The sequence below is a fragment of the Microtus ochrogaster genome, chromosome 18 (assembly GCF_000317375.1).
Source record: "Microtus ochrogaster isolate Prairie Vole_2 chromosome 18, MicOch1.0, whole genome shotgun sequence".
Lineage (NCBI taxonomy): Eukaryota > Metazoa > Chordata > Mammalia > Rodentia > Cricetidae > Microtus > Microtus ochrogaster.
The window spans coordinates 31333855-31359283 of NC_022020.1; the positions used below are offsets into that span (position 1 = coordinate 31333855).

At 42.0% G+C, this 25429-nt stretch overlaps 1 protein-coding gene across 2 annotated transcripts in view; it reads left to right on the forward strand.

Annotated features, from left to right (window-relative positions):
• Positions 1–25429, forward strand: part of Stk32a (serine/threonine kinase 32A) — a 128751-nt gene that overhangs the window by 87118 nt on the left and 16204 nt on the right. For both annotated transcript variants that reach the window (XM_005356048.3, XM_026783586.1), the window contains exons 6-7: positions 10152–10189; positions 18257–18346. In XM_005356048.3, the coding sequence (XP_005356105.1) occupies positions 10152–10189; positions 18257–18346 (128 nt within the window). The remainder of the gene's footprint in view (positions 1–10151; positions 10190–18256; positions 18347–25429) is intronic.

Sequence of the window (25429 nt, forward strand, 5' to 3'; positions counted from 1 at the left end):
TTCCTACATTATCAAAAATAAAGAACCTTTTTGGCTTCATCTTTGACAGCATATACACAGTTTGTATTTTAAATCTCAGCTTACTCTATTTCACTGTACCTGGTGCTTTTGGTGACTATCACCTGGCCCTGGCATTTCTAAAACTGTTAAGCTCCATTCCTGAAACTGCACATTCTTTGGGAGTCTAGTCCTGCCATACATTTGTAAACCTCAGCTCTTTCCTAGGATCCCTTTATGTCTTTATAACCATTATCACCTGGGTGACTCCTAATAAAGTCTAGCTGGCAGAGCAAAAAAAAATTTTTTTTCACTCTCCTGCAGGCACTTCTACCTGCCACCCCGTTGTTCTGATGTCTGGTTCCCTCCTCCTGTGACCACATCCCTCATTTGTCTGCAGTTTTAACATCGCATATTTTCATCCACTCAAAATGGGGATCTGGGTTTACATAGCCAATGTTCTAATCCTGGCTCCACTCCACCCTTCAGTAACTATGGGACTTAGAAAATTTCCCAGTCTCTCCTGAATTCAAAATCACTATTTTTCAAGTCAAATTGATAATACTATTTTCCGTCAGGTATTCGGTGGAGCAGTGGAAGAAGTAATTGAAATAATATGAGTAAAACACTTTGCATGGTTTTCCGGCAAATGATACATAATTGATACAGACATTTCATTAAAACCTTGTATGCTTTATAGGACAGTAAAACAAAACAGCTTAGGGCATGGACCAGCTGGTTTTATTCTGTGACTTGTTTCCTAAACAAGGCGTGTGCTTGACATACAAATCCTGCCATCCCCAGACTTTTCAAAGTCGTGGTCTGCTCTGCAAAGATACAGATGTTCTTCTAGCTTTGTTTTATTTTTAATTCTCTTGGCATCTGGAGAGTTAATTTGCTTCATTTTCAAATGACAAGTTTATTTTTCCTCTTGCTGGAGAGGGTACATTTGGTTCTGGAGTTGAAATATAGGAGATTACTTGTTTGTTTGTTTTTTATTTGACTACTCCTCTTCATCACCTAATTTTTAAAAGATATTTTCTACTGGTTTCTCTATTATTAGTAGACCTGGTTCCCTTTGGTCCCCCCTTACTTCTAGATGCAGTCCCTTCCCCAGGCTGGATCATTTTTACAGTCCACTGTGTTCTCAGCGGCTGTGGGAGTTGGCCCTGTTCCTGTTGTTCTATTAACTGATGCATGTGGGTTTCCACCAGAGAGGATCTGAATCAAAGGGGCTAGTGGTTGACTTATGCTAAGCCCTAAAGGAGAATCTTCCTTGGGCAAGCATCATTTCCAGAGATTGTTAATTTTTTAAACTCTCATTACTAGGATTATTGTATATGGACATACTTTCTCAAGCTGGGGTGTCTGTACTTCCCACTTTTGGGAACCTGTGTCTTCAAGATGAATGCATCTCATCTTCCCAAAGAAAAGATTTTTCTCTATAATAGAAAACTTTTGAAAAAAATGAAATAAGACTTGGGTGTATATATTGGTCTGTTTTTCATTGCTAAACCAAAATATTTGTTGCTGGATACTTATAAAAAAATGGGATTCATTTATCTTGTACTTGTGGTGACTGAACGTCCAAACACCATAGCACCGTGAGGCCCCTGCAGCTGGGCAGAAATCTTGTGGCAGGCGGCACCACCAAGGCAGGAATACATGGAGTGGGAGAGATCCATGGTGACACAGAAAGCTCCAGTAACAGCTCAGCAGAGCCAGCTTTCCACTGGGCTCTGCCTTTTCAATATCAGCATATCTTAAACTGCATTCACACATCTGATCTTTAACAATGCGTCATAAAGTAGAATATGTGTATGACTTATGAATGTACAGTAGGAAAATATGACCAAAAATACACTTGCTGTAGGCCAACCTGAGCTGAACTGATCAGCCTCTGAGGGTATAAAAACACCCCCTCTCTTTTCTTAGGAGAAGCAAGAAATGAAGATCTTGATGTAAATCAGATTTACTACTTTGTGGTGGTGGTTCAAGTTCTGTCAGGTCTTGTCTGGTCATCTTGGATGAGCAATGTCATTCTCTCAGCTGCCCCCTTTTCTCCTGTCTATGCAGGACTTCTAGAGCATAGAGCTCTTCTGGGACACTAAAGATACTTGTTATCAGATGTTTGTTACTATACCATGGCATAGGCAGTAATGACCTCAACCAGATGCAGTGTCATTGCTTAGAAGGTAGGACAGGTCCAGAAAGTGTTGGGGATTGTCTCCAAGCATCCCTTCTGTGTTCCTATCAGGAACTGATAATCAATCATGACCCTCATTCCCTTTGTCCATGGAAGCCTTCCTCATCAACATAGACAGAAACTCCCAATTCACTTGGTCTTTAGGGAATGTAGCTATCATCTTAAAATAGCTAAGCTACTCATTGAGGAAAAGGCATGCCATTTACAAACAGGGTGATTGTGAAAATATTAGTAGATTATTGATTGACGATCAACTTTGCTTTGCTGATTTATTTTGGAAATAGATTGGGAATACAAACCAACTGTCAGGGGTTCTTTCAGAACAAGACGTGGGTGAATTACAAAAGTTAGGGCCTCAAAGACATTGGAGGTCAGGCCGGCCTCTCCACTGTACTCTGCACTGAAACATAGCTTTTAGCCAGGCTCTTTCAAGTCTTAGTGACAGCTGGGTCTCAGCCTAAGGTTTCATCATGGTTCATGCCAACATTGGAAATGTGGGATTGTGAAGAGGTTCTTGTCCGTTTCTTGATTTAACGTTTCTGTTAATTCCCCGAACAGTCGCCACTGAAGTTTAATCTCTTTTCTACTGAGTGTGCTTCAGCATCTGCTCCCTCCAGCTCTTCTCCCACTCTACCGAAGAAACATATCTTTCTTAGGTGAAGATAGCTCAGATGGTGGGGAGCTGGAGACACAGAGGTCCCGGAATAGGTGTCTAACGATGTCGCTTTTGTATGCTAAGGGGGTATGTAAGCTCAATTGTCAGAAACAATTGGTCAGAAATCTACAGGCTATAGAAGCCCTGTGAGAGGGGGAAGTTGTTGAGCAGAGGAGATGAGTGACACAATGGGAAAAGAGACACTAAAGGTTAAAGGCATGCGAGATGACATTTTCATAGACACCTAAAACTCCTACCCTCATAGTCTTATCATGATAATGAATAGTGCCTGCTTTCTTACTATATAATGGATGTGTTTGCTGGAATGAAAATTAGAAAGCATTTTTAACCCAAAAGTCATTTGTACCTAAGAGGAATATCAAAAAATGTACACCACATTTACTGAACATTGGAAATATTCTCTGTGGTACTGAGAGCTCACAGTCCCTTTATCTGATCTTCTGCTAGTGGTTTCTGTACTTAATCCTCCTCGGAGCCAACAGCAAGAGATGCTGGATGTGAGCAGATGCAGCAGACAGTTGTTAAGATGAAGTTCAAGTACAGGCACTTGCCAGGCAGTGGCTCTACCTTTATTCCTTACCGAAGCTCCATTATGGAGATTAGACCATGTGCACAGATGATATACCAGCAGATACCTAGACAGCTTAAATTACAGGATCAAGACTACATGAGAAGCAAGGAAGAGAGCTGGGATTGTAAGCAAAGCTTGTGAGGTGTAATCTTAGAGCACAGTGCCTGGACTGAGACACAATCTGATCTAGAAAACTCTACTCTGCTTCCTGTTTCAAATTAGGTTTTGTTTATAATTTCTTCTCCCATCCTCCCACCCCATTCTTTTAATATAGATCTAGTTGGGGACCAGTAGTCCTTGTGTGATACTCTAAATCTTATGTATTGTACACACACACACACACAGAGAGAGAGAGAGAGAGAGAGAGAGAGAGAGAGAGAGAGAGAGAGAGAGAGAGAGAGAGAATTTTCCCCCTCTCAAGAACTTGGGGATGAAGATGAAGAAAAAGAAAAAAAGAATTTGGGGATGACCCAGCTTGATAGTGTGTGATACAACAGCAAAACCAAAACCAAACAAACCCATTGCCTAGTCAGAAATCATAGGGTGCTAGGGGAACGTTGATTTGGGTTTGGATACAATGAGTTCCTTGTTCCCAATTGTCACACACCCATGTGGGATTGCAGAGTGAGCAACTTGACTCCTGGGTAGGTGCAGCGAAGGGATGTAATTAGTCTATTAAACTCCACTAAATGTCTTGTAAAGTCACTCAAGTGACAATAGAAGATATATCAGTTGCACTTGGACCCCTCCACAGGGAGCATTGGGTTTCTTTCTTCCCCGGCTATTTATAGTCCTTGAAGGTAGAAACAACAGACTCAGTGAGACGCAGCTTTGTTGGTCTGTGGTCAGACCAAAATGCAGCAGAAAAGTGCCATAGACCATGTGTGTTCCTAGACTTGTACTTGGCCACTCTCCAAATTCAAAGCCCCCATCTAAAGTCATATGCTCTCACTGCATGGAGCTCAGCCTGTCGTCCCTCACTCTGATGCACGCTCACTTACTAAAAGGGTCAGGTTTGCAGCTGACGGACAGCGAATGCGGTGTAACCAGCATCAAAGACCTATCAGGAGGCTTCTGTGTTTCTGTTTTGTGTTACAAAGTTTAGTACCAGGACTCAAACATAATTTTTATGATAAACATTTACTAAGACACTTTACTCTCTTCTGGGCACTTTTATGAGTCCCAGTCGCTACAGCATTAAACGAGACGTTCTTTTCTCATAGAACTTTAATCTTTATGGAAGAGAAAGAATTAATGAGCAGATTAACAATGAAACAACTGGTGGTGGTGGTATTTTACTAATAATAGGACAGGTCTTTTTAAAATTTTTATTGTGCTCTACGTTTTTCTCTGCTCTCCTCCCTGCCTCTCCCCTCCCCTTCAGCCCTCTCCCCAAGGTCCCCATGTTCCCAATTTACTCAGGAGATCTTGAATAGGACAAGTCTTAACTTTAGGATGGAGTGGGAGGAAGCACCATGCTCTCCAGCCATGGAAGTAGGCAGGGATCATGACTGTGAGCACAAGGGACTATCTGGGAGATGGGGATAAGGAGGCTAGGAAGCTGGAGAAAGCAAGGTGTGCGATGGAGTCCGACCTGTGCCAGCATACTACTGGGTATACATGGCAGCAGCAGTGGTGTCGCTCTTGTTCCCTATGGGGTGGAACCCAGTGAGAGCTCAAGCAGGGAAGGCACATGGAGTGCAGTACTCCTTGCCAGATGCTAGGAAGATAATGGATGCTCAGGAGAAGATGGGGAAGCAAGAGAAAGGTACCACTGCAGTAGCTTTTGCAGCAGCAGATATGAATTCTGTTACTAATTCATCTATTGATGTTTAAGTTGTATAAGATATGAAACTGGATCATTTTAAGTGACAAATTATAGTGAATACTTGGGCATGGTTGAAACCATAGCCACCTCACATCCTCAGAGCTTTCCTGTTGACCTGCATTGGAGCTCTGTACCTTTAAATGATAAGCCATCATTCTATGTCTACCCTAGTCCACAGGAACCCCTTTCATGACCTCTATTTATGGCTGCTCTATGTACCACTCATAACCCGAGTCGTACAATAATGGCTCCTTCGGGTCTGACTTGTTTCACTCAACACTGTCTTCCAGACATTAATATGTTCATTAATGCTGTAGCATTTATAGGAATTCTATTCAAGGGAACAGTACTCCATTGTAAGTATAATTGTATATATATTTTGTCCTTTTCATATGTCAATAGACACCCAGGTTGCTTTTGCCTTTTAGCTGCTGTGAATAACACTGCTTTGGGCATAGGCCCATATATCTCTATGCAAATTCCCATTCAAGCCTCTGGGCTAAACACCTAAGAAATGAAGCTGCTGTATCATGTGGTATTTTCATACTTCATATTCAGGGAGGTCTCCATGCTATTTCCAGTAATTTTATTTTAAAGGTAGATTTATCAGGAGTTGCCAAGAAATTGGTGTTAGGACTTCAAAAAGGAAACTCTAGAGGTCAAGATTTTCACTTTTAAAATGGGAGCACTATGGGGCCAGATCCTGGGCCAAGGAATTCTGGGATCATTTTGGTGCTGTGTGAATGAGGGTTATGGATAGACGGAAAGGCTCTGTTCAAGGAACTTTGTATTTTTTCGTGTTTCTTGAACAGATGACACCATCAGACAAGCAATTTTATGTACTTATCTATAATTCCAGGGTGAGGACCAGAAATGTGCTACATATGCATTATCATTTGGCATGTAAATACTATTTAAAATCATAAGCCTAAATGCAGTCATTTACTGGAATGCAGTCCTGCATAGGCTTAGATCTTGATAGAGCCCAACATCTAGAGATTTGACCAAGTAGGTGCTAGCAAAGGAGACTGAGTAGGGATTTCTGTGGTGGAAGAAACCCAGTAAATGAGTTTTGTCTAAGCCATGAAAACAAAGTGTGTCATGAGAGAAGGGGTTATCTGCCCCTGCTACGGGACCAGGATATGAGTAGCTGTGCAATTGGATTTGGCACAGTGCGGAGAATAGAAGTGTCTGGCAAAAATAATCTCAAGGGCCCGAGAAGAAGTTGGGAGTTGGTTAGTGACCTGAGATAAAAGTGGAAGATGCCACTCCCAATTCCACCTGTTAGCACTCAACTCAGGAGTGTCGTCATTAAGGAACGAGTAAGATGTAGCAATGGGCGGAAGTGGCTTCTTAGAGATTCGGTGGTAACATAGTCTCATAGAGGAGGAAAAGTTGGGGTGGAACCCAAGCACAATTACCAAGGGAATATATGAAAGGAGAGAGGACCGAACTCCAAATCCCACAGAAGAGATGGTGTACCATAGCCAACAAGAAATCAAAAGGTAGGTAGGTACACAAGGTTCTCTGATCTCTGCGAAGTGACGACATACGGTCATCTACTGAGAGGAAGCAAGAGGTGAGGGCGTGAGGGGTTTAGGGAATGATCAAAATGTAAAGAAGTGACTTCAGAGTAGGCCAGTGCCACAGCATTGCCTGGCACACTGACACTTAGTTGGATATGAACCCTCAATATTATTTCCAACCTGTTGTGTGGAGAGCATAGCTGCCTCTCTCTCTCTCTCTCTCTCTCTCTCTCTCTCTCTCTCTCTCTCTCGCTCTCTCGCTCTCTCGCTCTCTCGCTCTCTCTCTCTCTCTCTCTCTTAGAAGAACATTAATGCTGATTCTGCAGTGGCCAGACTCTCATATGTCCTCCAACAGCATGCAAGGGTCCTTTGCATCCCCAGCAGCCTCCATTGCTGCTTGTTCTTGCATTCTTGATTTGCCTTCTGAATGTGGCTGGTCCTCAGAATGTCCGAGAGGTTCCTAAAAGCTCTGGATAGACACAGAGTCTGATAGCTTAGGTCTGAACTGTAGCAGAAAGTCCCCACTGCTCCAAGATTCTGAGGGGAGCCTCGAACATACCCAGTACTGTTGACTACTATCTTAAACTACCTATAAGTGAAATAATCATCTTAGGAAAGTAGTTTCACATTTTGATTTACATTAGGTACTGAAGTGTTTTTGAAGAAAGGAAATGGAGATTCAGAACTAGAGAACTCTACTGTTCTAACAGGAATTTTAATATAATTCTCCAAGTTTCTTTTCAGTTTCTTTTTTCTGGTACACGAATAAACGATTTTTATCATACTGCAATTTTCCTTGTACTGACTTAGAAGTTACCTCATTATAGTATGAAAAAAAACCATGTGTAGTTAGATTATAAGCTTATGTAACTTATTACAATGCTTAAAACTTTACATTTTTATTAGATTTCCTTATATTCTTTCGTTGATTTTGTGACAAACAAGCACCTCTACCATTTCACACTTTTCTGGTTTGGTTCCCTGTGTATCTTTCTCATCCTCCCCACCCCCGAGGGAACGAGGTCTCATTTATCTCCCCATTATCTGACTTACCTAAGTGGATAAATACTGTGAGGGAAAATAGAAGATTGAAGGAAGAAAGCATAATCAAACAATTATTCATCTCTCTGATTTCTCTGTATTACTCCCTGAATTTCAAGAGAGATTCTGGGAAACCTAGTGGAGAAAAACGATGAGAAAGTCCAAAAAAAATCAACCAAGATACTCAAGTATCTCATAGTAAATTCACAAAATGTGAAATCTGTGCTGATTCATCTCTGTCATGAGGCCCCATAAATACAGGTGAAGAGATGTTGACATTGGCCTTGACATACTCAACTTTTTCCTGCCTGAAACTTTTGCTTTCCTGGAAAGCAGTGATGTCAACTGGATACAATTTGAAAATGACAGAAAGAGCCCTGTCTGCTTTACCTACAGCTTCCTGGTACAGCGAGTTTCGGTGTTGTATAATAGCACTTGGACTGTACTGTTGTATTGAAGGGAGAGCACTGGGTAATGTCCCATCATCTGTCTCAGGTGGCAGATCCATGGCTTCTCCCTAACTCTGCCCTTCTCTCTCCCAGCATACAGCCTAGCTTTCCCCACCTCGTTCTGTTCTTCCCTGTCATAGGCTCAAAGAAGTTCTTTATTTATAACCAATAAAAGCAAAACACAGAAGGACCTCCCACACCACTGTTGGATCCATCTTCTCGTGTGCTAGACTTTCTCTGGGTCTCCTTTAGTGTCCACCATGGACTCTGGCTCTATGTGCTGTCCACAAAATCATCCCAGCATCAAGCAGGTCAGGAATCTAAGCGTGAAGAAGAGTTGCACATAAGTGTGCCACGTATTACAGGGGAGTCAAAACCACATCAAAGCACTGGAAAGTCATGGAAGGTTTTCTGCAGGAAGTGAAGGCTCTGATGCCCAGGTTGCATCCGCTGTGTCTCCAGGTGGTAGTGAGAGGGTTTGATTTGGGTCAAAGAGCAACAAGTGCAGTAGTGAGCAGGCAAGGGTTTGCAAGGATCATGCTAGAGGAGCCTACATGTGCACATGGCTGGAGCACAGGACCAGATAATGCAATCGCTTCTATAGCATGTGTGAGTTTGGGCTTATTAATTCTTTGAACAAAGGGTTTGGAGACAGGTCGGCAATATTACGAGAGTGCTTCTCCACAGAATCCTGCAATTTGAAGTCCTGTTACATTACCTTTTTCATGGGTTGTGCCCTCTGGCACAGAAAGAATCCTGCCCCAGACAAAGGTGATCCCTCTGTGGCTCCAAAATGAACTTACCAGCCTAAGGCAGGATTCACAAGTTCATGCCACCTGAATGCTGGATGTAGCATGTACTCGCTTCTGTTTATGAGTGATATTTTTTGTAAAGCTTATTAATTTGTTAAGGAAAGATAATGTCCAGCCTTTGTCTGTCAGAAGCTAAGGTCATTTTTTTTTATTCTGAAAACATAAAAGCTACTTGACCATCCTGATAATGTGTTCCCAAACCTATTTTAGAATTTCTTTCCTAATGGCGTTTGTGACTCGAGGAAGAAGCGTTTTAGTGGTGCATTAGGGAAAGGTAGTTAAAATCTGAACATAGAGAGTTTTGGGTTGTTGTTAACCATAGTGCTAGTCTCTGACTGAGGAGAACTGGCCTGGGTAATCATTTCCTGAGGACATCGAAATCACTGTGGCCATCAGTCTTCTCATGGGCCCTCATAGATCTCCTTTCAGTGGCAGACAGTGGCTTTTTCTTCCCCTGACCATCTTCTTGATTTTGTTTTCATGTCTAATAACAAAGGTATACTTTAAAGGTATACAATATGGTGCAATGACAAATACATACATAATACAATGAATGTTGCTGTCAAGCAATTGCCATTACCTTCTCATGCAATTACCTTTTCAGCTTTGGATTGAGCGTGTCAGAAATTGACCAACTTAGCAAATATCTACACACGATGCAATGTATAATATTTATAGTTATCCTGCTGTACACTAACTCGTAGATGATTTGTCTCCTTGACTACCCCTAGCACAGTAGTTAAGCCATTAAGGGCGTTAAAGCCGTGTGTAACTGAGGTTTCACAGGAAGATACTGGCTAATGTCCCATAGATCCCTGTTGACTAATATTTTCATGCTATAGCAATTAAGACTCTTGGTGAATGAGACAAGCCCAGGTTCCTAATCAACACAGGTAATGTTAACTGTCTCAGATTCTGTGATTATGGGATGAAATGCTAGTACGGTGCTTTAACCTCAAGTAGGATCTACTGAGCATTTTTGCTTTCACCATAGGACTCTGTTTTATTATGAACAACTTTATCTTTTCCTTCTTTCCACCCCTAGGGATATGAAACCTGACAATATTTTACTGGATGAACATGGTAAGTAAATGATTTGCTTGTAATCATCTATATGACAGGTATCCACAACACACTGATCACCTTAGCTTGATTCATTGGACATTTGTGTATATACACACACACACACACACACACACACACACACATGTATAATATATCAATTTCATCTGTGTGTAGGAGAGACAAAATAGGGAAATTTATAGGTATGTAAAAATCCAATAATAGATTCTTAAATAACATTGAGATATAATAGAATGAGTAAGTCATTCTTCACTTCGTTTTCTTCCAGTACTATATCTTTTCGAGAAAACTCTCTGGTTGTTCTGGTACTAGCTTTTCTTAATATCCTTCAGTGTAAGACAGAGCTAATCTGAATGTTGAGCACTTGCCAGTTAACAGTACCCACCAAGTAACTGAGATGATTTTGTTAGTGTCTCCTTTCATAGTTTGCATCTCATGAGGGCAAATTCCATCTGAACATAAGAGATAGCAAGTCTTGTGCTCAGTTTTTTCAGTAAAGAAAATAAATGATCTTAAAGAAAACTAAAGTAGTTAAAAATGGTATTAATGGGCCCAGATATAAAACTGGTAATTGAAGATGGCGGTAGTCCTGATGGTGGCAGTGGAGATCTAAAGTCTATGCATACTGGCTAAATACAATATTTTGCCAACAGAATGAAATAATCATGTTTTTTCTGAACATGTTTTAAAATTTTTGCTTTATGTGTATAAGTGTTTTTTCCTGCATGTATGTCTGTGCACCATGTGTGTGCACTGACAACAGAGGCCAGAAGAAAGCATAGGATCCCCCGGAACTCTAGCTGTTTGCCGCGAACTACAATGTGAGTGCTGCTAATCTAACCTGGCTTCTCTGGAAGAGCAGCCAGTGTTCTTAGCCACTGAGACAGCTCCTCAGCCCCCTTCTCAACAGTTTAAAAGACTTTCTGAAATCACGGATACTACATCAGGGAGTACTGTAGGGCACACAGCTTGCCTGGTGTACATGGGAGAGTGCTGCAGGTGGGCACTGTCAGTGATAAGCGTTCCCAGGTCCTTGGCATCTCATTAAGATAATTGAAAAAGTGCACACACAAATGGCAAAGCAGTTTCAGTTAAAGACATCAGAGGATACACTGCAGATAAGCAGTGGTCTGCAGCAGCTAGAGTGTCCAAGAGCTCCAGTTATGGTTTGAGGCTTGTTTGTTTCTGTTTGCTTGTTTGTTTTGGTTTTTTGAGACAGGGTTTTTCTATAGCTGTGGAACCTGTCCTGCACACTAGCTCTCCTAGACCAGGCTGGCCTTGAACTCACAGAGATCCGCCTGTCTCTGTCCTGAGTGCTGGGAGAGGCTTCATCTTTATGCAGTCCAAGAGAAAATGGTGGTTGCTAGGAAGAGAGTCTTTCTGTTTTGATTGATAGGACCGAGTGATAAAAGCTCCTGTTTTTTCTGAACATGTTTTAAAATTTTTGCTTTATGTGTATAAGTGTTTTTCCTGCATGTATGTCTGTGCACCATAGTATGTATTTTCCCAAAATGCATCTGATTTTAATCATATGCATGCCCAAATTTGCACAAGTATAAGACAGTAAATAGAAGATTTTACCTCAAAGCTCACTCAGAGGACACAGTTAACTTAATGCACACGAGTCCAAAACCAGTTTGAAATAGAAAACACCCTGACCAAAAGCAACTTAGGGAAGAAAGTGTTTATTCAACTCACACTTCCACATTGCTGTTCAGCACTGAAGGAAGTCAGGACAGTAACTCAAACAGGGTAGGGACCTGGAGGCAGACCCAGGACTTCCAGCCCAGAAATGTCACCACTTACAACGGGCTAGACCTTCCTCCCCCACTGATCACTAACTGAGAAAATGCCTTATAGCTGGGTCTCATGGCAGTATTTCCTCAACTGAGGCTCCTTCCTCCCAGATGACTCTAGCTTGTGCCAAGTGGGCACACAAAACCATTCAGTACGATGGCTTATTTCTCTTTCTCCTTCAATTCCTTACTATATCTTAAAACACGTTCAAATGGAGATGGGTATTGACCATCATACAGGAGCTATAAGAGCAGCTCACATTGTTTAAAGCAGGAGGTACATGCAGATAGATTCAGGTTAGGCGTCCTGTATTACCGGGTGTGTTAACAGGAAAGTGTGTGACTCAAGCCTTATAGAGTCCCAGATCACTCCACTGCCCTTGCTTGATTTCACAGTGGCAGTTTCTCCCTGGTTCCATATTGGAAATCTTCTACAAAGCGAACCTGAATCTATGGAGGTCCTTAGTTATTCAACTTTGATAAGCAGGATTGGCAATTAGAACTGAAACTTCAAGTCCCCTCCATTCCTTATTATTTATTTACCTACTTGAATTTAAACTTGATTTCCCCAGCCCCACCTACTCCCCGAGAGCTAAGAAACACCTTTAAGCATAGCCCCTAATCTCAAAGTGCAAAGTTATGATTTATTTATGGACTGTCTGAAGGGATTTTTCCCCCCACTTCCTTCCAATGTCTTATTTCTTTACCGTTTCAGCTTTTGACATTTTGGAACATATTTCTGAATCTCAGAGATGTGAGTAAATGCTGAGGCAGCATGAAGGTGACCTTCATGAAAACACCAGCTCTCCCCCCAGTCTTGTATGAGAGGCCTGGGCCTTCCGCGCCTGCTGTAAACACTCTGAAGATTCAGCCCTAGAGAGATGGGCAGCCTGCACAAGCCATGCTTTTGTTATTTAGAAAAAAGCAACTCTGTACCACCAAGCTTTCTGGAAAATATAGTTGGTTAAGCAGAATAAGGTTTTGGTCTACGCCTTACCTTTTATGACAGACAGCTTCCCTTAGACAAGAATACCTGTCACCTCATCATTTGTAGGACTCCGAGGAGACATGTAAACCTTACCAATGGGAACATTTTTCACTCCGGTTTCAATCTCGGTTCTTAGAAGATGCTTGATCATGCATTTAGAACACGTGCACCCATCGCTCTTCATTTTACTTCCTCTTCATTGTCTTCCTCCTTTTCTTATTAATTTTTCTTGGAAATTTGATGATTATAGATTAGGAAGGAAATGAGTAAATCAATTAATTTTGAAGTGTAGCCCCATAGAGAACCTACTCTTGTGAAAGACTAATTTTAGTGTTGTTTATAGTACAAGTGACAGAGCGAGGTTGCTTTAAAACCCAGTTCACTACTCACTAGCTCTCAGAATTTGGTCAAGTTGCCCAAATGTTTCTGTGCCTTTGTTTCTCAGACAACAAGGACACTTACATCTTGGGATCATGATAAACATTGACACAACAGTGACAACATATGGTACAATGTCAACCATAAAAACAAGCAAACAGAAACTGCTTAAAACCAAAGGGGAGTGTGACTTCCATGATACTGTAGAGGCTTTCAAAGCTGGACAAAGACTATGTTGATGTTCTGTGTGGCTTTGTGTACAGCAATATGTATATAGATCTATCTATCGATAGAGTCTGTGAAAGTCAGGCGATTACTAGTCTTCCCCGAGAATTCCTGTGCCTTTCCAGATGGGATGGTACTAAAGATCCTTTTTCTTGTTGAATCCTGAGCTTAAACAAGGTCATTCAAGCTTAATCTTCAAGTAACTCTGCTTGTAATGGTCTATCCTGCCTTCCTTGATTTACACAGCTGTCTGAGGTCACTGTTCTTGGCATTTTCATTCTGTTTAAAGCTTTGTGGCTTGGGATGTGGGAGCAGTCTTCCCAGCCTTCCTGGGGGACAGGTCGTGTCTCAGGTGATGGGAAACCTCTCATGCCCCTTTCACTCTCAGACATTGATTTAAACAAGGAACAAAAACAACGGCCACAGTCACCATATTGTATTCCCATTCCAAACTCACCTTCAGCATTGTTGCTATTAATAAAGGAAGACTTCGTGAGTGAAATAGAAGCAGACAAAGTGAAAAGTCTGGGATCTATTCTGGAAATCATATCCCAGGGCTCCCTTTCTAGAGAAGATAATTGTTTGATGTCATTTTCACTTAGATTACAAAAAAAAAAAAATCTAGGACTTCAACACTATTCTGGAACTAAAATTAGTTGCTTTTAAGTGACTACATTCCCTCGCCTGTCTCCCCAAGCTTCTAATGTTGTTCTTATGAGAACCAGCCGAACCATAAACCGATGCTTGCCCTTTGGAGCAGCAGCTGCTCTGCTTTCCCACGTTCCTCTGGGAGCTGAAGGCTCACTGGTCTCTGCCACCTCATTTTCAGTATTTCACCCCTGGCATGGAGACGTTAGCAACTGTGAAGGGCAGCTGTGTGGTTTCTTTTACATGACTCCTGCTATGCACAGCCTCCCAAATGAGTATTGTATCCATCCTGTGACTTCTGTCTTCATTCACCTGTGTGCAGTAACAGAATGAAGCTTTGTTTTGTTCTAAGGATTCATATTGTTCATATTCCCCAGCGTGTAGCAGTGTTTATATGAGATCATATAAGATGGAGACTCTTTCCACAATATGAATAAAGCTCTCTCATGACTCAGCATTTGATGTAAAAAAATGGCTTTCATTTTGAGCACTCAAGTTTCTGCTCTCCCCAGATATCTCACTTATACTAATTCAGAGCCAATATGGCATCAGGTCTTAGATGAGTCATAGCAAACCGTCCTGAAATGTATTTTCACATCCTGCCAGTTGAAGTGGCCAATCCAATTTTATCACTTTCACAGGGTCTAAAAAATTTGTGGTTTTCTTAAGTTAGTCAGAAAACAAATGTTGCATCCAGAGGAATAATAATGCCTGCCTGGCATCTCAAAGACTTTGGCAATTATAACATTATTTAGAGTTTAGCTTTTAATATCTGTAGTCACGAGAGAGGGAGGTAAAAGTTCATTCTTGAGAATGAGAAAGAACAGAGAATTCTATCTTATCATCTTCCTCCATGAAGAGCCCCAACACATGCTGAAAAAAAAAAATCAATGAAGCGTCCTATTGAAAATGTAAGGCAATACATGAGGCCCCAGGTAATGATGTCTTATCTACAGCTGGCGATAGTTGATATTACAGGAAACGGATATCTTTTGCACATACTGTAAACACTTGCAAAATTTTAGCAGTTGTGGCTATTGCCAGCTGATGGGATATGGTACCCTAGCGAGAGGTGCTGATGAAAGGGACCCCAGCCTGAGCGCAGTCACAGTGAGGAAGAGTATAGACAATGACGACAGCGGAAGCTGAACTCAACAGCCCTAGGATGAGTTGAGGTTATTAGCTATCCAGGGTGGAAACTTCCCCAGGAACCTAGATCAGGAAGCCCTTAGTCTTGTACAGGAGAATTTTACACCCAGCATCCTACAATGCCCAGGTCAGGGTCAGAGCAAAGACAATGCATCTAGTAGCTCTAAAGTCCCAAGGTTGAGAATTTTATTCCAGGAGTTGCTTGGAGCCCTGGGTTGTGGAAGAAAGTATAAAATTGCCCCATTTTTAAGAAAAGTCCTGATTTCTCCCATCTGCATCACAGAGAATCCCCACCCCCAACTCAGCCTTGGAAGTCACCCCCACATCACAGGAGAGAGCCTGACAGGGTAAACTCAGCATGGAAGCACCCGCGGGAACTGAGGCGTAGCATTGCCCATGGTGCTGGGAGTTGTTATAACGCCGCTGGAGCTTCCATGAGTCCTCAAAGTATTTCCTCTGCATCCTGGCAGAGGAAGATGTCTGGGTGAATCAAAAAACTACGTGTTTCAAGTTGCTTAGTCCTTTGGTTTTGCGACAGAACACACAGCATGGTGGGAGATTTGGAATCTGAACCAAAGTGTCAGAAGAGCAATGTCTAGATCCTAAACCAGTCTCTAGATCTTCACCTCAATTCCGCCATTTCTGGATCCTATGAACTTAGCTATAACCAGTCACCTATACAACAGGGACCACCTCCCTGGGACAGGCTGAGACAGCATTGTAAAAAGTGAAGGAATCATGTGCAGATGTTAATAGATATTCATCATTCATTCAGTCAAACTGAGCAGAGAGACAGTCAGTGCTGCCTGGGTTTGCCTTCTTTGGCCAGTATCCCTCATTCTTACTTTGTAGTCTTGTGAAACAGTCTCAGTGTTCCACTGAGCCAGGTCTTCTTTCATAACAATAATGTCAAACTCTCTGTGACTTCAGCCTCACCTGAAGGGCTTGTTTAAATGCTAAGACATGGACCTTAGTGTTTCTGATCCAGAAAGTATAGAAAGGCTCAGAGTTCTGCAATTCCTACAAGTTCTTGAGTAACACTCATGCTTCTGGCCCAGAGAACAGGCTTCAGGAATTGGGTATATTCAAAACATTCTTTACACTCTACTTCAACATACGTGTAGGCAACCTTGTACTGATTATAGAAAACCTCAAGTTTTAGGGAAGGGTTCCATGCCTGACCACTCATGACCATTTTCTGGAGTTTCTCGTTTTCAATGCAGACATCAGACTTTCCTGTCAGTCCAGTTGTAGTCGGAGGGAAGTGAGACACAGGCCCATGTGCTTTGCCAGTCTGTGCCTTAACTTCTGCTAAAGATTGACAATAATTCTGGTGCCCTGACGGGTGTGGGGCTGGGTCTCCCATAGTCCCTGCTGTCTTTCATGTTCCCTTAACCTTACCTAGTAAGAAGACAGCAGTCAGAGAGTCCAGGTGACTTTTTCCAGGTGACATAGCTGGTTAGTGGTGGGGACTAGACTTAACGTCACGCATCCCTGTTCTAGAGAACAGGCTTGCAATTGGGAGATTTCAGGCCCACTTAATTTGTATCAATTTCCAAAGTTGTCCAATATTTGGAGCACGAACTATGGATTAAATAGAAGTAAAAAGAAACCGAGACCCAGAACTATGGTAGAGAGCTATTGACCTCATTCATTGATGTGATTTGGTTAAGAAAACTCACTTCCATTTGGATGAATGCTGCTGCTTCGACCTTATGAAAATGCCATGCAAATGAAAAGCAAGTACTTTCTGCACGAAACAGAACCATGTTGATGGAGAGAGTGAGGGTCTTCCTTGGTGATGGGCTAGACGTGGCCAGAAGCAGACTGTGGTGTTTGATATGGGGAGTTTGGACTGAGGATCCTGGAAGGAGAATGAATTGGTACTCCCTCTGTAGTCCCATCTCATCAAAGCAGCAGGCACATGTAAATGGGAATGTTAACACTTCCAGCTCCTAGGAAGGCAGATAACTGTTGTGCCAACAGATAACATACAAGTTTGGCTTAAGTTTACTGCCCCACCCATTTCTTCCTTCTAGCTGTAAATGCCAGAACCCTGGAACATTATGTAGGGTATATTTCCTACCAAACTTAAGTGCTCCACACACATTTTATTGCTGTGTGTTACAGCCCAAAGAGACCTGTTTATTGCTGTGTTTCACAAATCAAAGGGTCCCAATGCATCATGTAATCTACCACTATATTTTTACGTGGGGAAATTTAGGCTCAATGTAGGAAAAAAAAAAAAACAGGTTTGTTAGGGACAGAGATCTGGACACAGACTATGTCTCCTACCCCCCCCAATTTCTTTAAATAAAATTCTGAATTTTGCCTGTTGTCCTTTGATAGAATTTACTTTGTTAGAGTTCACTGGAGGCAACCTGCCCTGTCTGCCTCCCCCATACAAATGGGGTCTTAGAAAAACAAGGAGAACAGCAACAACAAAATGTGTATCCATATCTGTGCCAGGAAATAGTAATTTCCCCATAAGAGATTATGGGGATTGTGATGCTTTCAGAGGCCCTGGCTGTCACCTATATGGTATATACAGGATAAGCAATCTAGACTGCTGCCAGCAGACAATCATGCCCAGAAGAGTTTCTGGAGCATGAACTCACCTACCAAAGCTCAAACAGTCTGAGGTTGAACTACACGTTTATAGTCAGATACTAATGGCTGTGTATCATGTTCCGGCTGCAGCAGTGGTTTAAAGCCTCATTGGCCTTGAGGCTAGAATAAGGGGACTTTTATAGCCTGCACTCATTGCAGCTAGCATGCCAGAACTAACAGGCTAAGCATCCAGATCTTCCCACTTATTAGATGAGGTTATTCGTCGAGGTTGAAGGGGTTTAACATTCTCCTGGTCTTCGTCTCTCCCCACAGGACATGTGCACATCACAGACTTCAACATTGCTGCTCTGCTGCCCAAGGAGACTCGGATTACCACCGTAGCTGGCACCAAGCCTTACATGGGTGGGTATGAGCAGCTTCACAAGTGGTTTTCATTTGTAAGAACAGATCCGGTGTTTCCAATTCTTCTAGATACCATTTGCTGAAGGTCATATTCTTAAGGACTTGCACTTGGAGCAGACAAATTTCTTTCTGGTTGGCTTTACCTAGGGGACTACCGATGTATGGGTCTGAAGTAAGGCAGAGCCATCTGCATTAGCAAGTTACATGGTTGGATTTTGATTCAATAGGGACATCAATCACATTCTACAAATTCTATTTTATGACCTAATCAGTTGTCTATCGATTTCCGAACAAAAGTATGAATTTAGTCAGTGGCTAATTACCTATGTCTGTGAAAGGATTTTTTTTTTGTTTGTTTGTTTTTTGAGACAGGGTTTCTCTGTGGCTTTGGAGCCTGTCCTGGAACTAGCTCTGTAGACCAGGCTGGTCTCGAACTCACAGAGATCCGCCTGCCTCTGCCTCCCGAGTGCTGGGATTAAAGGTGTGCGCCACCATCGCCGGGCTCGCCCGGCATGTGAAAGGATTTTAACATGATAGTGACCTATTTAAAAGCAATACGTACAATACGTACCTCATGCCAGTAGGAGAGATACAAAACAAATCACAAAAAGGAACCAGAAATAAATCTAGTTATAACATATAGCAAGAGTAATTTTAGCGCTGTATAAATAATATTGTATACATGCACAATGTGGTAAAGTTTTCAAGGTACTTCCACAGTTCTAGGATTAGCTTCAATTTTGTTTTCACAGCAATCTCATGAGTTAAGTTTTTCTTAAAATAATTTATACCTAAGAACTGTTCCATTATGTGCATGCCTCCATTTACAGTGATATATGGAACTGATTTTTGTCTTGACAAGAATTTAACAATGCAGGGCTAGGAGTCAAATAGCCCATAAAAATCTATATTTAATTGTAGGAACAAATCAGCTACAAATTCCATCTTCAATTGTCAGTGCTTTCCTCTGCAGAGAAATACTGTTTTCATAGAACTTGCTGCACCCCTATCTGCTCTGGAAAATCTAGAGATTTTCTGTTTATCAGCAGGCATGTTATTCTCACAGTAGTGAAATACATGCCTTTTCCATATCACTCCTAAAGACTTGAGTTGATTCTCATCTGAAAAGGAAACTGCAGGTTCATTTCCTGGCTGCCCAAACCCAAATAAACACATAAAAAACATATTAATTACAACACTGTTTGGCCAATGGCTCAGGCATATTACTAGCTAACTCTTACATCTTATATTAATCCATTTCTATTCATAGGTGTATTGCCATTAGGTTGTGGCTTACTGGCAAGGTTCTGGCGTTCTTCTCATTCAGCAGCTACATGGCATCTCCTTTTGACTTCACCTACTCTCTTTCTATTTCTCTTCTAGCCTGGCTATATTTGGTCCTATCATAGGCCAAATAATAATAAAACATATCACAGTATACAGAGGGGAGTTTCACATCACTCATCATCTGTTAACTTTTGATTTGATTATAATAACAGGATCTTAGCAATCAGATTGCGGTTAGGTATCTGTCTGCTGAACTTGCTGTTTCCTGAGTTCACAGACCCTCGTTGTTCATGAGGGTTTGTTGACTGTAGAGACAAGTATTAGCAGTAGAAGACAGAACTTGACTGTTTTTGGTGGGGAGGGGATTGGTGAAACTCGTGGTCCAGCTTCACAGGGGTAACCACAATGCTGGGTTACAGCTTACAAAGGAGACTCACGTCTGCATGGCTCACTGGAGGTGCCAACAGTTGCAGTACAAGCTAACTGCTCCAGGGTAGATCCTCTGTCATCAGCAGGCTTAGAAAGTCACTAGGTCACCGTTGTGCAAGCTAAATTGACAAGCTCTGCCAGCCCCGTGGCGGCCTCATCTTTGCTGCAGTAGGATGTCATGGTCCCGTTTACATGTTCAAACACAAGCAGTGCTTGCTAGGAAACAAGAGATGAAGATGTGTTAGAGCCAGCCCAGTCCTCTATCCCTACCCTGAGGTGGGGAAATCCAGCCTGATAAGGTGGGTGACTGAGCTCTGAGAGACTGCTGTCAGAATTCAGCACAATGGATTTTAAGACGTGTGAAGCCTTATAATAAGCAAAGGGATTAAACTTGATTAGGTCTTGATGATCGATAAGCTATCCATGGGGTGGGGGTGGGGTACCAACTTGTTAAAGCATGGCGTTAAACAATGCAGGGTTACTGGCAGACACAGGAGAAGGAACCCCACTCTCCTCTAGGCCAGCTCTCTTAGTTAGTTAGGATCTTAAAGCTGTTGATGCTGAAGGGATTCAGGAAGGGGCAGAGTGAATGTGACCAGCTAGATAAGGCCAGAGAATGTCATAGGAAAAGGTCCGAACTTGGAAAAAAAATCAAGGAAATGAACAATGCCACTTTCAATTTTTTCCTGTCAGTTTTTCAATCTCTTTCCTCCACATGATGAGGGGGTGGGGGTCCCTCTTACATGAAAGGCCATCACAAGATCTCCTCTCTAAAGAAAAAAGAAGCCTTATTTTATGTAACATTTGAACAACTGCAGATTTCATGGCTTTCAATGGCCAGTGGGGGAATAAATTTCTTTTGTCGCTTCTAATATAATGGACACACAATTCAGCCCATTTTTCTGCCTAAAACCCACGGCACTCTAGTTATAAAAGGGACTGTCCAAGCCTGCTGGTCTGTCCAGTTTATTTTCTGGGTTTCCTGGGTTTCCATATTATAGGCTATTTTCTTGGCGCCAAATCATAAAGTGTGCATCTGGGGTTTCTAGGGATGGTTTCCATGGTGACAGAGTACTGGGAACACAACTTTCCTCTCCCCACTCCTTTTAAGTATAATATCTGTATAATTTAATTTTTTTCACAGTTGTCATTTCTGGCATTTTCATGGAATAGAACTAGGAAATTAGAATCCAGACACGAGGCCAGGCACTGTCAGCTTTCATGTTTCCAGCGGGCAATTGCTAGTGTTTATTTATCCAACTCTTCCTGTGGACCAGACAATGTGTCCGATACTTTACATCCATTTAGTCATTCATGTTTCCCAAAGTGCCCTGTGGTGCTGGCTATACTTACCGTGATTAAGCAAAGACACCCAGCAATTTGATGTGATCTTCACGGTAACAATTAGTCATCTTGGGATGAAAATCTTAGACTTATGTCAAGCTTTGTCTGGCTTCAGATATTGAGAGGCACAAGGGGTGAAGTGTGTGCTGGGTCACTTCCACTCATGGCCCTTCAAGAGCTGAACTAGTTCTGTTTGTCCATCATGTTAGGAATGTTTCCCACTGTATTCCAAAAGAATGTGTGAACGACATAGCCTATGGCTTTATCTACATCTACTTTTGTCTTTTTTAAAAATATCTCTTTTCATGAAGGATTCTGACTAGAAGCCTGCCTTCTCTTTTACTCTATCTACTGGTAATTTACTCGCACTTACTTTATAGTGCTGGTGGAGAATGCTAGGAACTAACTAGAGAGAAAGGAAGGTAGGAAGAAAGGAAGGAAAGAAGGAATGATGGAAAGAAAGAAGAAGAAAGACCTGAGAAGACAGAGTCCGGGATGAAACAACAAGATGAGGGGCGTGTCCTTCATAAGCTCTTACCTTCTGCCCTCCTGTTCCAGCTCACTGCTCTAGCCCCTCCTTCATCCCCATCTTAGAACTGAGTATAATCCAGATCACTTAGAAGTTCACCAGGTAAAGCTTTCTCCTTAATACAGAGGAGGTGTGTGTGTGTGTGTGTGTGTGTGTGTGTGTGTGTGTGTGTGTGTACATACGTGAATGCGCGTGCCCGTGCCTGTGTGTGTGTGAGAGAGAGCACGAAAGTCCACTAAGAAAAAAGTGCAGAATGCTGACAAGCGAAGAAGAAAATAATTCTTGCACCAATTGATGTTTTATAGATTCCTTTTGAATGTTTTTCTGTGCACAAACACATTTACCTTTTCACTTTTAGAAGGTGGATTAGACCAAATTTCTTTGATGAACAATTGCTGTCATGTGGTGAGCATCCATAATGTCCCAGGTGTTTTGTTGAGTCTTTAATATTCATTATGTCATTAAAACAGCTCCATGAGACAGATCTTACTATGATTTTTATTCATACATTAGGAAGTCCAACCCAGAGAGAAAATGGCATGATCATATCCCCAAACAAGTGATTGGCAGAGCATGAAATGAAATCCAAATCTAGAAGCATCAAGCCTGGAACATTTGGGGAGATGGCAGTGATAACGGTGTAATGGCTGACATTTGCTAGCACGCTGGGTACATTCTGAGAACGTGCTTTAGATCACTCGCTCTAAAAACAATTCAGTAAGGCAATAACTGTGGCTGCTTCTACTTTAGAGGTGAGCAATCTGAACAGTCAGGACACAGGTCCAAGGAAGGATTAGGAGCATGGTCTTAGTTAACGGTTCTCAGCCTGTGGGTTGCAACCTCTTTAGGGAAAGGGATCTAATGACCCTTTGATGGGAGTCATTTATCAGACATGCTGCATATCAGATATTTACATTATGATTCATAACAGTAGCAAAATGACAGAAAGTAGCAATTACAATAATCTTATATGTGTGTGGGGGGGGTCACCACAACATGGGAAATTGTATTAGAGGGTTGTATAATGTGAATTCTAATTGGTCTTAATAATAAAAACCCAGAGTCAGATATCAGGGTAAATGCTGAAAGATCAGAGAAACAGAGGGGGCAAGATTCTGTCTCCAAAAATCCTTAGACTGAATGCCTTAAGCTCCTGCCATATATTCCTCTCTCCACCCAGCCATATCCCTTCCTGTCTTTACCTCCCTAGTATTAGGATTAAAGGCGTGTGACTCCCAAGTACTGGGATTAAAGGTGTGAGCCACCACCACCCCTGGCCTTCTTTCTCTTTGAGACTAAATCAATCTAGTGTAGGCCACAGTGGCCTTGACCTTGTAGAGATCCCTCTGCCTCTGCCTCCCCAGTGCTGGGATTAAAGATGTGTGCCCCTGCTGTCTGGCCTCTATGGCTGACTAGTGGCCAGCTCCCCACTCTGATCCTCAGGCAAGTTTTGCATGTTAGAGCACAAACGAAGTATCACCACAGGGTTACAGCACTGGGAAAGTCGAGAAGCACTGCTCTAAGCTGTCTGTAGCCCTGGGTCCAAGCAGTCCACACACCTCTTCTGGAAACGGTACCCTCTTCCCCCTGCCCACTTAGCCTGAGCCTTGTCCGACAGCGATCTCTGCTCATTTTCCTGTGTCAGGACATAAAGCCCACATTCTGTACCATGTGCTGCAGACGGGAGGGCCCCGCTGTAGTGTGTGTAGTTTCCTCTGCTGTTGAATACTTGGTTGCTTCTCACTGTGAACTGTCCTTTCATCATAGAGATCTTGGTTCTTGGTAGTAGAATCATTTCCATCAACTTGATTATTTCTATGTCATGAATATTGTCATAAAATAATGTCTTCTACCCTTGAGTATCATCGAGCGTAACTTTGAGTTTTTATCAATATAAACAAGAGTAAGGGCCATCAAGATGGCTCATCAGGGAAAGTGGCCCACTGCCAAGCTGATGACCTGAGTCAGACCCTTGGAACCCACAGAGTTGAAAGAAAGAAGTGACTCCTACAAGCTGTCCTCTGACCATGACATTCACATCATGGAATGGAATGTTCCCATGCCTGTACACACACACACACACACACACACACACACAAAGGCAAATGTGTGTTGTAATTCATAGTTGCTTCAATTGATTCCTTCACACTATGTTTTTAAATGTACTGCACACAATGAACATACAAGTTTTACCTATTAGCTAAAATTACCACTGCAGGAAAGAATTCCTGCTTACAGAGCACACATGCCAAAGTCTCTCCCTGAAGGCTGGTTTCTACTCATGCTGGAAGAGTGTAACACACATACTTCCCTGCATCCTCACCCGTGCCCAGTTATCAAGACCCCAACCTCCCAAATACCAGGAGAAGCGGACCTCACTGTGATGTCGGAACCCATCTCTGTGACTATATATATTGCCTGTCCATAGACTCTGCTCATTTTCTTATTGATCCCGTTTTTCTTCCCTACTTTGTGCTTCTTAGTGATTACTTAAATAATACCTGCCTGTATGTATCGGGGACATGATTTCTAGCTCCTAGTGTGCGGTATTTGTGGTGTGCACGAGTTCTTTGTCTCCTTAATTTGTTGGTTGTGAGATTCAGGTTTTGGGGCCGAGTCTTGCCGTGTTACTCTAGCTGGTCCAGAACTTTCAATGTAGCTCAGACTTTAAACAAGCAGTAGTCTCCTTGTTTGTCTCCTGAGTGCCGGGATTGCACGCATACACAATGAGCTCCTCGTTTATATGCTCTAACTACTCACATTTGTGTGGAGGGCTGGGATTCACGCTCAGGGCCTGGCTCATGTGAAGCACGTGTTCAGTCTCTCAAGTTTGCATGTGGACCTGCTTTAGGGTTTCTGTCCTGGATGGAATTCTTAGCTAGATCTTCTTATTCCAGATCTTAGATTTGTCTACTTAGTACTTTATTATTTTATTCATTTTTACTTAATACAAATTCTATACTACATTCACTGGACGTATATCTAATAAGTCTTATGCCATTTTTGTTAGGTTATTAATTATTTGGAAATTCTGTGTAAAATCACAACCCTCCAATGCTTATTTGAAAATCATTCCTCATCATCTAAATAACTTCAGATACTAATATCTGTACTCTGGGGTTTTCAGTATTAATTGCCATAGCTTTATAATATACGGGATATAAGGTGTTTTTCTGTTCTTTTTCCAAAGCGCATCATTTGCACACTTTTTGAGGTCATATCTGAATTTTTTTATTATATTATAGAATTATTTGGGGGGGGACCCTTTCTGACAAAAACCTAATGCCTAGGCTTTAAACTCTAAATCTGACCATCATCAAATACCCAATTAAGCATATGAATTATAGCAAGCCTTTTAGCAATCAATAGAAATTCATTTGAAATTGCAATGAGATAAAATGGCACGTGCAAGCCGGGCGGTGGTGGCGCACACCTTTAATCCTAGCACTCGGGAGGCAGAGGCAGGCGGATCTCTGTGAGTTCGAGACCAGCCT